The sequence below is a fragment of the Corylus avellana genome, chromosome 5 (genome assembly GCF_965113065.1).
Source record: "Corylus avellana chromosome 5, dhCorAvel1.hap1.2, whole genome shotgun sequence".
In the NCBI taxonomy this organism is placed as follows: Eukaryota; Viridiplantae; Streptophyta; class Magnoliopsida; order Fagales; family Betulaceae; genus Corylus; species Corylus avellana.
In genome coordinates this window covers 30,146,533-30,159,988 of record NC_142494.1, presented here as the reverse complement: position 1 = coordinate 30,159,988, position 13,456 = coordinate 30,146,533, and the positions used below count along the sequence as shown (strand labels likewise).

Here is a 13,456-nt window from a genome sequence, read left to right as displayed (position 1 = left end):
CCAATCTCTAATGTTCTTATAGCAATTGAAATTTAAAACGATGTTAATTAAAGTGAAATTTCTTGTCCAACTTTAATTTAAATAGAAAAACCCCCCAGATCGAGTACTATACCTAGCGATTTACACATTCTTGTTTTCTCAGGACTATTCAGAAATATATGAAGTTTTGGCCCAATTATATATATATAGTCAAATTATTCCACCATCATATTTTCCCATCTACCAAACAGATCCATATAAAGCAAAAATACAAACTTAAGCAACCCACCAACGGTCCTATTCAACTCAGCAAAACCTCCCAGAACTTCATCGTCGTCTTTGTCTTCATCCCATTCTTCTTATATATATTCAAAGGCTAATTTTGAGGGATGACCACAAATATCTTGCCCAAATAACGTAAGTGGCCAAGATTCAAGCTTGCCCAAGAGACCCAATACCCACGGCACCATCCCAAATACCATCTCACCTTCTCTTATTGTAGACAGAAGGAAAGCTGATAAGAGGAAGAAAGAATATATGGATCAATAAGTTTTTTAAATTTGACTCATATTATCATATAAATTCAATAAATTAATTATTAGATTTGTGAGATCTATCATTAAGTTATCTAATAGTTGATTTATAAGATAAAAAGTGTCAAATATAGGAAACATTTCTCTATACATTGGGACATTGCCCACAAATGAAAGAAAAATGTAATTTTTTTTTTTTTTTTTTTAACTGTAAGGAAAGAGGTTTTTATGGTTAGCCATTTTAGATAAAAATAAAATAAAATAACTGAGCAATTGTAGTGGATGCTCTTACAATATTATAAGACTTAAAAGAGCATATTATGAACCAAAAATATTAAATGGAGAGCCACCTACCTTCTCAACCACAAAGTGAGGCTATTTGTAAGACTTAAAGACCCAAAATATTAAATGAGAGCTAGGTACCACTTGTAAGACTTAAAGACCCAAAATATTAAATGAGAGCTAGGTACCCAATTGTAAGACTTAAAGACCCAAAATATTAAGGGTTAAATATCCCAGATCTTCCTAGGGTTTGCCAATTTTATTTTTTCATCTATGGGGTTTCATTTTTATCACAGGAGGTCCCTGTGGTTTTGATAATAAATCAAGTTAGTCCTCCGTCAATTAACCGTTAGTCGACTTAACAGAATTTCACGTGGACCAATCAAATGTTGACACGTGGCACCTATTTAATTTTTTTTGTTTTTTTTTAAAAAAAAAAAATTAAAATGTATTTTCCAAAAAAAAAAAAAAAGAAGAAGAAAGAAAAGAAAAACAATTGGGGGTGGCTCCTTGGCCATTTGGGGGTGGCTCAATTGTTTTTCTTTTCTTTTTTGTTTTTTTTTTCAAAAATATTTTTTTTTAATTAAAAAAAATTTTAAATAGGTGCTACGTGTCAACATTTGATTGATCCACGTAGAATTCCGTTAAGTCAACTAACGGTCAACTGACGGAGAACTAACTTGGTCTATTATCAAAACTACAGGGACCTCCTGTAATAAAAATGAAACCCAAAAAAAAATAAAAAAATAAAGTTAGCAAATCTCAGGGGGGTCTGAGGTATTTAACTTAAATATTAAATGAGAGCTACGTACCCACTACCCACTTCGACCGGCCATCTACTCAACCACAAAGTATGGCCATTTATAAGAGCACTAACTATTTTTCTTCAATTTAGAGAATAAAACTATTTTTTGATTTCTTAAAAAAAAAAAAAAAAACCCTTCACAATAGATTTTTATTTTTATTTTTTTTCGAAATAAGATTATTTTCAGTTTATAATGGACGGGAGAATATCCAGTTCATGGCTGTGATTTCTTCTTAAAAATTATAGAGTTACAAATAGGGCACATGCCCCACTACAAAAAAAATAATATTTTAGATTTAAAAAAATAAAATAATAAAATAATAAAAAATAAGGGTTGGCTAGCCACCCCATCTTGGCCATATGGGGTGGACTTAATTTTTTATAATTTTTTTTTAAAAAATATATAATATTTTTTTATTTTTTTATTAATGGGACAAATATCCTATTTATGGCCTACTATTAACAGGATATTTTTCATGGATCCTGTTCCTATTTTTTTCCTATATGAATTAAATACTATTTCTTTTTATCATTACAACCAATGAGAGAGGAGAAAGAAGAAAGAATTATTAAGACATGTGAAGGAGGGTGAAGGAGAGAGGAGAGAGAATCAATTTTTTATAATTTAATAATGTATTGGGCATCTACAGTGTTTTCCAATGCAGATGCCATTTGATGTTGGTTATATTTAGGGCTTCTGATGTGAGTGATTTTTGGTGGTTTTTTTTTTTTTTTTTTTTTTAGATTTTCCCTTAGGGAAGGAAATAGATTATAGGGAGTATGACTATATTATGGATTCAAATATGAAATGGGGAGCTGCATGTCCACTCAAACTAGTTGCTCAGCCAACACCAGCAAATTAAAATATCATCTATGTATGTGCATGAATGGCTCAAGCAACATATATATGTTAATTAAAAGGGTGATATGAAATTAATGGTTATTATAAGTGAATATCATTATATCATACCTAATCAACATTTTGTCTAAATGACTTGCTAAATTCTATGCTCGATCTTATTCCATGGTGTCATATTTTCCAAACCATAAGAATATCGGAAAGAGTATAACTTCTATAAGGAGCTGATGTAAACCAACTCTTTTGTGCCCACTAATAAGAATTGGCCACCTAGGATTATTGTACTATATCAAATAAGAACCAAAACACCAAATTATTAGGTTTCTTCAATTTTTTTTTTTTTTTCTTTTTGAAGAATGTGGAGGAGGGCTGAGGGTGGCTCGCTGCCACCCCCAGCCCATTTGGGGTGGCCGGCAAGCCACCCAAATGGGCGGAGGTGGCTGCGAGGCCACCCCATCACCACGACCCATGTCTCCTCCTCGCCCTAGCCTCAACTTGCCCAATTTTTCTGGTCCTTGGGGAACACCAAGAAGGAAGAAATCGGATGATGTTAGTTCTGATTTATCTCCATCCTTCTCTGTTTTTGAGATATTTACTGAACAGAGGCTGTCCCAAAATTGCAGTTAAATTTGCAGATATATCTCTCACTAACTCATTTGAACTGCAATTTCTGGATAAATTTGTAAAGGGACCTCACTTCTCCATACGTTGATGACGGCCTACTTGAGATTGTGGGTTTCAAAAATGCTTGGCATGGGCTGATTTATCTCCATCTTTAGTCCTGACCATACATTCATCAGAATTGATGGGGAGCCATGGAAATAACCTCTCCCAGTTGATGATGATACCGTTGTGGTAGAAATTTCTCACTTCGGCCAAGTGAACTAGGGTGGCTTCGGCTCTTGGGTTCTCAAACCTCAGGTTTGGGTCTACAACCACAGCCAATTCTTCATCTTCGTGGGTTGTAGAGCAGATCTTGAATAGGAAGCCGTAGGAAGTTGAAGCGAGCAAGAACAAAACCAGAAAGAGGCTAGGGCGAGGAGGATACATGGGTGGTGGTGGTGGGGGTGGTTCGGCCACCCCCTTTCCAAGATAGGGTGGCCGAACCGGGGTCTCCACCCATATGGGGCGGCGAGCCATCACACTCTTTAAAAAAAATAATAAAAAAATAAAAAATAAAATTGAAGAAACCTAATAATTTGGTGTTTTGGTTCTTATTTGATTTGGTGCAATAATCTTAGGTGGCCAATTCTTATTGGTAGGCACAAAAAAGCCCGTTTACACCAACCCTTTATAAAAGTTATACTCTATGGAAAAATGATCATCTTTATTTTAAATCTTCTCTATTTTTTCCAATTAATGCATTTAGAAAGGTAATGTTGTCCAAAAATTTTAACATAAAAAATATTTGGACAATTTTGCTCTTTTAAATACACTAACTTGAGGAAATAGAAAAAATTTGAAACGGAGAAATAAACCAAATATTAATTAATTAACTTGTCAAAATATATTAATATAAAACCTCAATTTAGAAAGTTATAATCCCTATCGAAATTGGCCCTTTTATATTAGCTGAATTTTGTTTTTAGTTTTGAAGGCTTACGTGGCTTTACCCAAACCATTCATTTTTATTGAAATTGTAGACCTAGTATTTTTTTTGTTAATGTACATTTTAAAAGTATATAAATATTTGGCATTATTTATATTTCTTCCAAAATGATTTGAAATAAATTTCTGTTCAATTCGTAATGCCTTTAAAGGCAAGTTGTGAGACCACCACCCCATATTTGGTAAGTGAATCCAACCATTCCTCTCTCTTAAATTTCGTAATTTATTGCGTCAAGAGGAAGAGGAAGAGGAAGAGGGAGAGGGAGAGTCACAAGTATATCGATCTACTCCCCCAACTAAATTGTCTTGCCGCATAAGTGTCCATGCCCTGCACCAAGCTGTGCACGAAAGCCTACAAAAGCGGTGCACCTCTGGCTTTGGAACCTTAATCGTAAAACACACAAAGCTTCATACACATCATCCAATGGCCATATATGCTTGGTGGGTACGCAGAGATAGTTGTAGCATTTCTCTGCTTATTCATTCTTCTTTGGCATTGGAGATCATGGAACAAACACTCACCCGTCATAAACTGGCCTCTTTTCGGAATGCTTCCGGGGCTTCTTCAAAATGCACCGCATGTTCCCGAGTTCGCAATTTAAAACATTGTGGGGGGACTTTGGAGTTTAAGGGCCCTTGGTTCACCAACATGAACTTTGTGATCACCGGTGATCCCGCCAACATCCATCACATTTGGAGCAGAAACTTTTCCAACTACCACAAAGGCCCCAAGTTCCGAGAGGTTTTTGAACCTCTCGGAGATGGGATCTTCGCTTCTGATTCTGACTCGTGGAGATTTCAGAGGAAGCTGATTCAATCAATGATAAAGAACGAAAAGTTCGACTTGTTCTTGGAGAAAGTCTCCCGGGGAAAGGTGGAAAGCGGCCTCATTCCGATTCTTGATCACTTCTCGAGTATGGGAATCGAGGTGGATTTACAAGATGTTTTTCAACGCTACACCTTCGATAATGTTTGCTTTCTGGTTTTGGGTTTTCATCCAAATTGCCTCTTCAGTGAATTTGCTCAAGTTGCACACGCAAAAGCGTTTGATCAAATGGAACAAAGTCTCCTTTACCGACACATTGTGCCAGAAAGTTGTTGGAAGTTGCAGCGATGGCTTCAAATAGGAGAAGAGAAGAAGCTGAGCATTGCTTGGAAAATATTTGAGTCATTTGACCAATTCGTGTATCAATGCATCTCATCCAAGCGTGAACAACTGAGCCGGAGCAAGACCCAGAAAATGAAAGTGGAGGAAGAGAAGTTCGACTTGCTAACAGCTTGTATAGAGCAAGATGAAGGAGGAGAGATGGATTGTTCTACCAAATCAAACAAGTTTCTGAGGGACATGGCCTTTTCTCTCATAGCGGCCGGGAGGGACATCATAAGTTCAGGCCTCACCTGGTTTCTATGGCTTGTTGCCACACACCCATCCGTGGAAGGTAAGATTCTACAAGAAATGAGAGAGCATTTGGTGGTCAACAACGAGCGCGAGATGAATTGGGATATAAAAGAAATAAGCAAGCTAGTTTTTCTCCACGCAGCCATATGTGAGTCCTTACGCCTTTTTCCGCCTATACCTTTTGAGCATTTGTATGCAATTGACTCTGACATTCTCCCCAGTGGCCACCCTATTGGCCCAAGTACAAAAATACTGTACTCTCTATACGCAATGGGAAGGACGGAGAGCATATGGGGAGAAGATTGCTTAGAGTTCAAGCCAGAGAGATGGATTTCGGAGAAAGGAAGGATTGTGCATGTCCCATCTTACAAGTTCATATTATTTAATGCGGGCCCAAGGACTTGTTTGGGTAAGGACATGAGTTTCATTCAAATGAAAACAGTTGCAAGCACTATCATTTGGAATTATCGTCTTCAAGTAGTTGAAGCTCATCCTGTTTTGCCCAAGATCTCTATCGTTCTTCATATGAGACATGGTTTGAAGGTGAGGTTCAAAAGAGATCATTGATATTGAATAAGGCTTTTGAAGATCGTAAATTAAGATGCATGCCAGCTACCTACCTAATTTGTGATCCAATCCTAGCTAGATGGATTAATTCGGGAGATCGAGCAATAAATAAATGTGTACCGTATGTACATTATTACATACGTACTGAAATTAAATTTCTCTTTATTTGTGCTTTGCAAGTACCATTACTCGAACACTTGTCCTGGTTAATGCGACAAATGCCACCAACCAACGTGGTACAAGAGAGGTTGGTACCATTTCTCTTTATTTGTGACTTTGCCCGATAAGAATAGAAATTATTAGTGATCAATTAACGATGATTTGCTTTAATTTACCCTAAATCAATCAAAGGGCTAGTTTATCTTTGTTTACATTTGAAAGTAGTCAAATAATTAACTTGCAAAATTAGAGCTTTTGTACACAACCAAATGAACATAAAAAAATGGGACAACTATATATATTTTAGTTCATAGATTTTTATTTGATTTACATTTAGTCATTGACTTTTTATTTCAAGAATAAAATATTTAAGTTTTGTCCAGGTTTTAAATAAGTTTGTTTGTGTACCTAACTTAATTGTTAAAGTTTTTTTTTTTTGGAGAAAAGATCGAATTTTATTGAAAATCACTCTGCTAGAGCTAATTGCTCAAGCAAAATAGTATCACGAATACATTCCGGAGGCTCTCTCCAAGCATTATTAATCATCTGTTTCACAGCATATCTTGAAAGAAGATGTGCCACCTGGTTTACTGCTCTCTTCACAAAACACATGTTCCATTGGGTAAACACTTGTAACTTCAACTTAATGTCTGCCACCAAATGCCCTTGACGACTCCAATCAAGTTCCTCACAGTGGACAGCATCAATAATACACTTGGCATCCCCTTCCAGTTGTATGTGTGTTAAGCCCAACGCAGAACACGTTTCTATCGCCAACAGTGCTGCCATGGATTCTGCTGCTGCCGGTGTGAGATATCCATTGCGCGAGATGCAGCGAGCTTCAATCAACCGCCCTTGATAATCACGAACCACAACGCCACAACCCAGACAGCCAGTGGCACTGTCAAGGGAAGCATCCCAGTTCGCTTTCGCCCAGCCCTGAGTCGGAGCCTCCCAACGGGTCAAAACTCCAGCCATTTGCTCCGGAAGAGGAACGGACCTGCAAACCTGAGCTTCCTTAAAGTCCTCAATTGCCCGGTGAGCCAACTGAACCATAGTTGTGGGATAGGAAAACGACCCCCCATGCAGGATGTCATTACGCCGCATCCAAATTCGCCGAGCTAGTCCAGCAAAAAATGCCATCTCCTCTGCTGTACATTTCAGAAACAGATCTTCCACCATTGCCAAAAAGCTTGGGCCTTCATAATGACTTTTTTGGAATTTAACTGGACCCATGCCCCATACGTCCGAAGCCGCAGGACACTGCCATAAGACATGGAAACCAGTCTCCACCATAAAGCCACACAGGGGACAAACGGGGTCCTGTATAATCTTCCGCATTAGCAGATTTTCCCGGGTGGGTAAGATGTCATGACAAGCCCTCCAAAGAAATTTTTTTTCTGCATTTGGAATTGTCAAAGCCCATATTTTCCTCCAGACAGCAGTGGTGTCCCTGTGAGAGGAGTTCTCAGCCAGCTCCATAACCCCACGCTCAAGTTGCATATGATATGCACTTTTGACAGAAAACATGCCATTTGCTGTCCCACGCCAAATCATGGTATCTGGCTGGTTTGTACTGCTAATGGGAATGGAAAGAATAATTTTGACCTCCTCCGGTGAAAAAATTCGCTCCAATATATGCAAATTCCACCTATGCAAATCTTCATCAATAAGCTCCCGCACCTTCGCATCCGGATTAAGTTCACGTATGGGAGATACCACTCGGAAAGTAGAAGGATTTGGAAGCCACCTATCCTTCCAATTACGAGCTGTGGATCCATTCCCAATACGCCAAACTAAACCCTCTTTGAGTACTTCACAGGAGCTATGAATACTCCTCCAGGCATAGGACGGTCGCCCCCCCCCCCCCCCCCCCCCCTAGCCTCCAAGATAGCTCCATCCGGATAATACTTCGCTTTCATGATTTTTGCCACGAGACTATCCGGATATTTCCACAATCGCCACCCTTGTTTGGCCAACAATGCCTTGTTGAAAAAAGTGAAATCTCTAAAGCCCATTCCACCAGCTGCTTTGACCTTCCCCATCTTATCCCAACTCAACCAATGAATTCTGTTCCCACAGTCCTGGTTACCCCACCAGAATTTTTTCATTTGGGAATTGATCTCCGCACAAAAGCCTTTTGGTAGTAAGAATATACTCATACAATAAGAGGGAATCACCTGTATAACCGCCTTGAGTAAAATTTCTTTACCTGCCTGGGATAGGAATTTCAGTTTCCAGTCTTATAATCTTCTCCATACCCGATCAATGATCCCTTTAAAAGCGGTTCTTCGAGATTTTCCCACCAAGGCAGGGAGGCCCAAGTAGGTATCGTACCTTTGAGTTGCCGGTATACCGGCATTTGCTAAGATAGCTTGCTGATCTTCCAAAGACGTATTTTTACTGAAGAATATAGAGGTTTTATTACAATTTAGTCGTTGTCCAGACGCCGCTTCATATAATCGGAGAACATTCGTTAGACTTTCCCACTGTGTAATATTAGCTCTACAAAAAAGGAGACTGTCGTCCGCAAAGAAGAGGTGGCTAATCCGAGGGCCCCGAGAAGAAGTGGGAACTCCCGTCAGAACACCCGTCTCATTGGCATTATTAATCATAGAACTCAAGGACTTTGCACATAAAAGAAACAGATATGAAGAAATAGGATCCCCCTGACGTAATCCCCTCTTTGGAATAATTCTCCCACATGGATTCCCATTTACCAACACAGCATATTCAACCGATTTAACGCACATCATAATGAGTTGGACCCATTTCAGAGCAAAGCCAATCTGCACATAACAGTCTCCAAAAAACTCCATTCGATTCGACCCGGTCATAAGCTTTGCTCATATCCAATTTTACCGCCATGTATCCCATTTTTCCTTGCATCCGGGAATGCATCGTATGTAACGTCTTATATGCCACCAAGACATTATCAGTAATTAATCTCCCTGGTATGAAGGCACTTTGCACAGGAGATATTACATGGGGCAAAACCTTCTTAAGCCTATTTGCAAGCACCTTTGAAATTATTTTATACGTTACGTTACACAAGCTAATCGGACGGAATTCAGTCACACTAGTGGGCTTATGAACTTTCGGAATAAGGGCAATATTTGTCGAGTTCAAATAAGAAGGCAACATACCCGAATTAAGTGAGCCGAGAATATCTTGACTAAGTTCATCCCCCACCGTACTCCAATTAGCTTGATAAAATCCTGCAGGGAAGCCGTTTCTGCCCAGGAGCCTTAAGAGGGGCCATCTGAAACAAAGCAGTCTGAATTTCCTCCACTGTAAAAGGCTTTAATAATTCCTCATTCATCTCCGCCGTAACCCTCTGCTCCATGTTTTGTAAGCAAGGTGCCATATCTCCTGTATTTTCAGAATTAAATAACTCTGAAAAATATCGAATAAAGCCCAATTGAACCTCCTCCGTAGATTCACATTGACAACCATCGGCATCAATAATATTTGTGATCCGGTTGGACTTCCTACGAGAGCTGGCGCATGCGTGATAATACCGGGTGTTGCGATCCCCACCCCGCAGCCATTCTGATTTTGCTCGTTGTCGCCACATGAGGTTCTCTTGATCTAGCAATTTCTGGAGATCACGACGGACTGTTTGCATCTCAGACCCACTCCCGACATCATCCGCATCCTGGAGAGCCGTTAATCTCTTTTGCAAATTTTGTATTGGTTGTTGCAATGTCTCACGTTGACAACGCTGCCACTTCAACAGCCCTTGTCGGCAATGGTCAAACTTAGTGTTAAGCTTGTCCCACGCGTTCCTCCCTATAACCAGCAACATCCAATTTTCTTTAATGACTTCAAAGTAGTCTTCATTCAAGCGCCATTTTTCCTCATACCTGAATCTTCTTCTCCCCTCTCGCCTCCAAGTGTCTTCCGTCAAGCCTAAAAATAGTGGAGTGTGGTCCAAACAGGGCACCGCCTCCACTAAGATTTCAGCCTACGTAAATAAACTCATCCATGCAGCATTTGCGACCCCCCTGTCCAGCCGCACTTTTGTAAAATCACCACCATCTCGACAATTTGACCACGTGAACTTGGGCCAAGAGAAACCCAAGTCCGACAATTCACAAGCTTCCAGAGTTTGTTGGAATGCTATCATCTGACCACTGGGCCGTCCTCTTCCACCCCACTTCTCCGATTGTACCGTTATTTCATTAAAGTCTCCAATACAAACCCATGGTAATGGAGCTAAGCCAGCTAGATGCTTCAATAAAGCCCAAGCTTCGTGTCTTTTGGAAACCTCCGGGTGGCCATAGAAGCCGGTAAACTTCCATGGTTCTTCTACTTCAGTACAGCGGATCACCCCATTGATATGACGTTGGCTGTAATTCTGAATTTCCACCGAAGCTTCGTCACTCCAAAGCAATGCCAAGCCTCCGCTTTTCCCCACACAATCGATAGCAAGCATATTAGGGAACTCCAATTTTTGTCTGATAGCCTCCATACGGTCACGGCGTAACTTGGTCTCCATAAGGAAAACCAAGAAGGGTTGCTTTTGCCTCACCAAACGATGAAGCTCAAGAACTGTCCAAGGGCTCCCAAGCCCTCGGCAGTTCCAGCTTAAAATCTTCATAGCGGTCGGCGGGGCTGTTGCACAGCCTCCGCCATCCCCGATCCGTTTTGACATTCAATCTGCCCAATTAATTTTCGGCTTTTAGATACTTGACCGGAATTTTTTGATTCTCCCTGGACGTCCCTGTGTTTCTTTGGTCCATTAGCTTCACAAACATCCGGGGCCTTACGCTTCCAGGTCACCACCTCTTTCCCATAATTCTTCGAAGCAGACGTCCCTTCATGTGTGGCTTGCATGGACTTTTCCACCTCAGCAATGTAGGGGCCAATAAATGGAACTTTAGGACTCCCATTCGAACCACCCAGGCCCATGGAGATCAGCCCTTCATTGGTTGGTCCTTTGGAGAGCCCATCCCCAGGTGAGCCAGAGTTGACAACAGGAGCATTAAATGACGAGTGTATACGTTTATTTGAAATCTTTTCCATGCAGGGACTCCGTGAATCACTCCCCCCCTGATTGGAAAATCGTGTTGACTCGCTGGAGCCATCAGAATTCAAATTCTCGCCATTCTTTGTTTTCTTTCCATAACTAAATGTTTCCGAATCTTTCCCCGTGCGCGCCCATACCTGGATCATCTCCTGATGAACCGTGCTTTCCATTTTGGAAATTAGGTTTCCTCGTCCACGTATGTTCGTCAGCGCCGCCCTTCGTCCCTGCCGGTTCAGCTCCCCCCGGCTGATTTTCCTTCTCTTTCCTCGATTTCTTTCCTTTCCCAGGAGAAGGGTGATCACGGTGAAGCCCATGCCAATTTTGAGACTTCTCCATTCTTCTAGTAGGTGATGCAGCCCTTAGCCAAAGCCCATATTGGGGTTTATCTCTATGGCGAAAGACGCTCTTCTGAGTACATCCTCCTCTGCCGTGCCTAATAGCTCCACAGGAAAAACAGAATTTTGGAAGACGTTCGAATTGGAACGTAATCCAGAAGATTTCTCCTTGGATATTGATTTTTCGACCGCGTGGGAGTGGTTTTGTTAGATCAAGAACGATCTTCACCTGAAGAAATTCACCCCAACCAATCCCTTCGTCGTTCGGATCTACCGCCTCCACTACCCCAATTGTTTCGCCAATTTTTCGGCCAATCTCAAGTCCCATACAGCCCAGAGGAAGATTATTCATTCTTACCCAAAAGGCTGCTTTTTCAAAAGTGTATCTCGAGGCTGGTGTAGTCCCATCAAAATCCTCCACAAGGAAAAGACTCTCTTCAAAGACCCACAGTCGCCCTTCCAATACACGTACCTAGTCTCTAGGATCAGTGAAGTGAATTAGAAACAAATTCTCCCCGAGTACTTTGAATGCCAGGTTCCCGTACGGCTTCCACCACTTCATGAGAGTCATTCGGATAGTTTCTTTACTCACCAAGCGATCTGCTACCAGTTTGCCAACAACACATGCTTGACCTCGGGACACGACGCCATCCAATTCCACCTGGTGGATATTCACCGCCAGGTCTTCATCTTCAGTCAAGGAGAGATTTGCCCATGGTAAATCTGCTGCCATCTTGTATTCCTTTCACAGATTTAGAAACCTGGAAAAACTATTTCTCCTCTGCTAGTAATGATTAGCAAGGAAACGTTCGTATAGACTTCTCTATTAACCAAGCATATGGATCATGAATACATTCCTGTCAAAGCAAAACTTCCAGCAAAACTCCAATCTCTCCCTAATGGCCTCAATGGACAATAGGTAGTGCCACCTCAAAGGCTACACCCCACATTGTCCCCACTAGTTTCTGCGAAATCAAAGTACAATTCCAAGACATTTGTTTTCGTACGATCATAAACAACAAAAGTTGAACACAAGAGTTTGCCTTTCCATAGGGAAAGTGATGTTAAAGTTAACTTAATTGTTAAAGTTAACTGAAGACACTAGATCTGTAAGTATTAAAGGGTGCATGTGGAAGGAGAAAAAAAAGGAAGCAAATATATGAAGGTGAAGCAAGTTAGCTGTTCATCTAGCATTATAAGTATTTGAAACAAATAGATCATCTAAAGACGAAGCACATGTATTAATGCTTCCATATTTGGATTATAAAGGGGCAAATATGGTTTTTTAATGGCCAAAGTAGGGGTATTTTCGAAATATTTTGGTCTTTTTTTTTTTTTTTTTTTTTTTTCCATTATGACGGTGGATCCTAATGGAGTGACCTTTTGACAAAAAGAATTTGTAGTATTCAAGTAAAACTCTTTTGAAAATTACAAGCAGTTTAAGACGAAGCACATGAATTTTTATTTTGAACCTTTTGCTAATAAAGTATTAGATTTGAAATTAGACAAATAGGCATAAAATTTTGTCCGTAAGAAATAACTGAATTGATTGGGGTTAACGTTTCATAAGGCAAACCTGACTGGGGAAAGGACAAAAAGAAGATTTAAAAAAAAAAACAAACGAACGTGCAAAAGAAGAATGATTTTGACCTAGAGTGGCAGCACAGCAAGTGCATTAAAAGTGTTGTACTATGTTGGTTTGAAGCATCATGAAGCCATGACCAACTCCCCGACTAAAATTTAGTGTGGCATCAATGGGTGCAGAGAGTAATAATTAGCGATCAACGACTCCCCCTGCAGCTTCAGAACCATCAATGTCGATGTCGACCCATCGTGCCGGATCGTAACAAGAAGGTGAAGGCGCGGCCACAAAAGCAATTCACTAAACCCAGAAAGCT

General features: G+C 40.3%; 2 protein-coding genes and 1 pseudogene across 2 annotated transcripts; 1 reads left to right on the top strand and 2 right to left on the bottom strand.

Annotated features, from left to right (window-relative positions):
* Positions 1 to 4,599: 4,599 nt before the first annotated feature.
* On the top strand, positions 4,600 to 6,032 carry LOC132183205 (alkane hydroxylase MAH1 pseudogene; annotated as a pseudogene).
* A 624-nt stretch (positions 6,033 to 6,656) lies between these two features.
* Positions 6,657 to 9,010, bottom strand: LOC148586036 (uncharacterized). Its single transcript, XM_088516874.1, has 2 exons — positions 8,453 to 9,010; positions 6,657 to 7,946 (listed from the first exon to the last, which is right to left on the bottom strand). The coding sequence occupies exons 1-2, from the start codon at positions 9,008 to 9,010 to the stop codon at positions 6,657 to 6,659; spliced, it is 1,848 nt and encodes a 615-aa protein (XP_088373000.1).
* A 383-nt stretch (positions 9,011 to 9,393) lies between these two features.
* Positions 9,394 to 10,794, bottom strand: LOC148586035 (uncharacterized). Its single transcript, XM_088516873.1, has 2 exons — positions 10,173 to 10,794; positions 9,394 to 9,983 (listed from the first exon to the last, which is right to left on the bottom strand). Exons 1-2 carry the CDS (start codon positions 10,792 to 10,794, stop codon positions 9,394 to 9,396), a joined length of 1,212 nt encoding a protein of 403 aa, XP_088372999.1.
* Between the last annotated feature and the right edge of the window lie 2,662 nt (positions 10,795 to 13,456).

Coding starts and splice junctions, on each gene's coding strand:
- LOC148586036 (XM_088516874.1), bottom strand. CDS start 9,010: ATGGAGTTTTTTGGAGACTGTTATGTGCAGATTGGCTTTGCTCTGAAA. Junction 7,947..8,452: donor TTAAAGGGATCATTGATCGG/GTATGGAGAAGA, acceptor CGTAATTGGAAG/GATAGGTGGCTTCCAAATCC.
- LOC148586035 (XM_088516873.1), bottom strand. CDS start 10,794: ATGAAGATTTTAAGCTGGAACTGCCGAGGGCTTGGGAGCCCTTGGACA. Junction 9,984..10,172: donor CGCAAATGCTGCATGGATGA/GTTTATTTACGT, acceptor TGCTGGTTATAG/GGAGGAACGCGTGGGACAAG.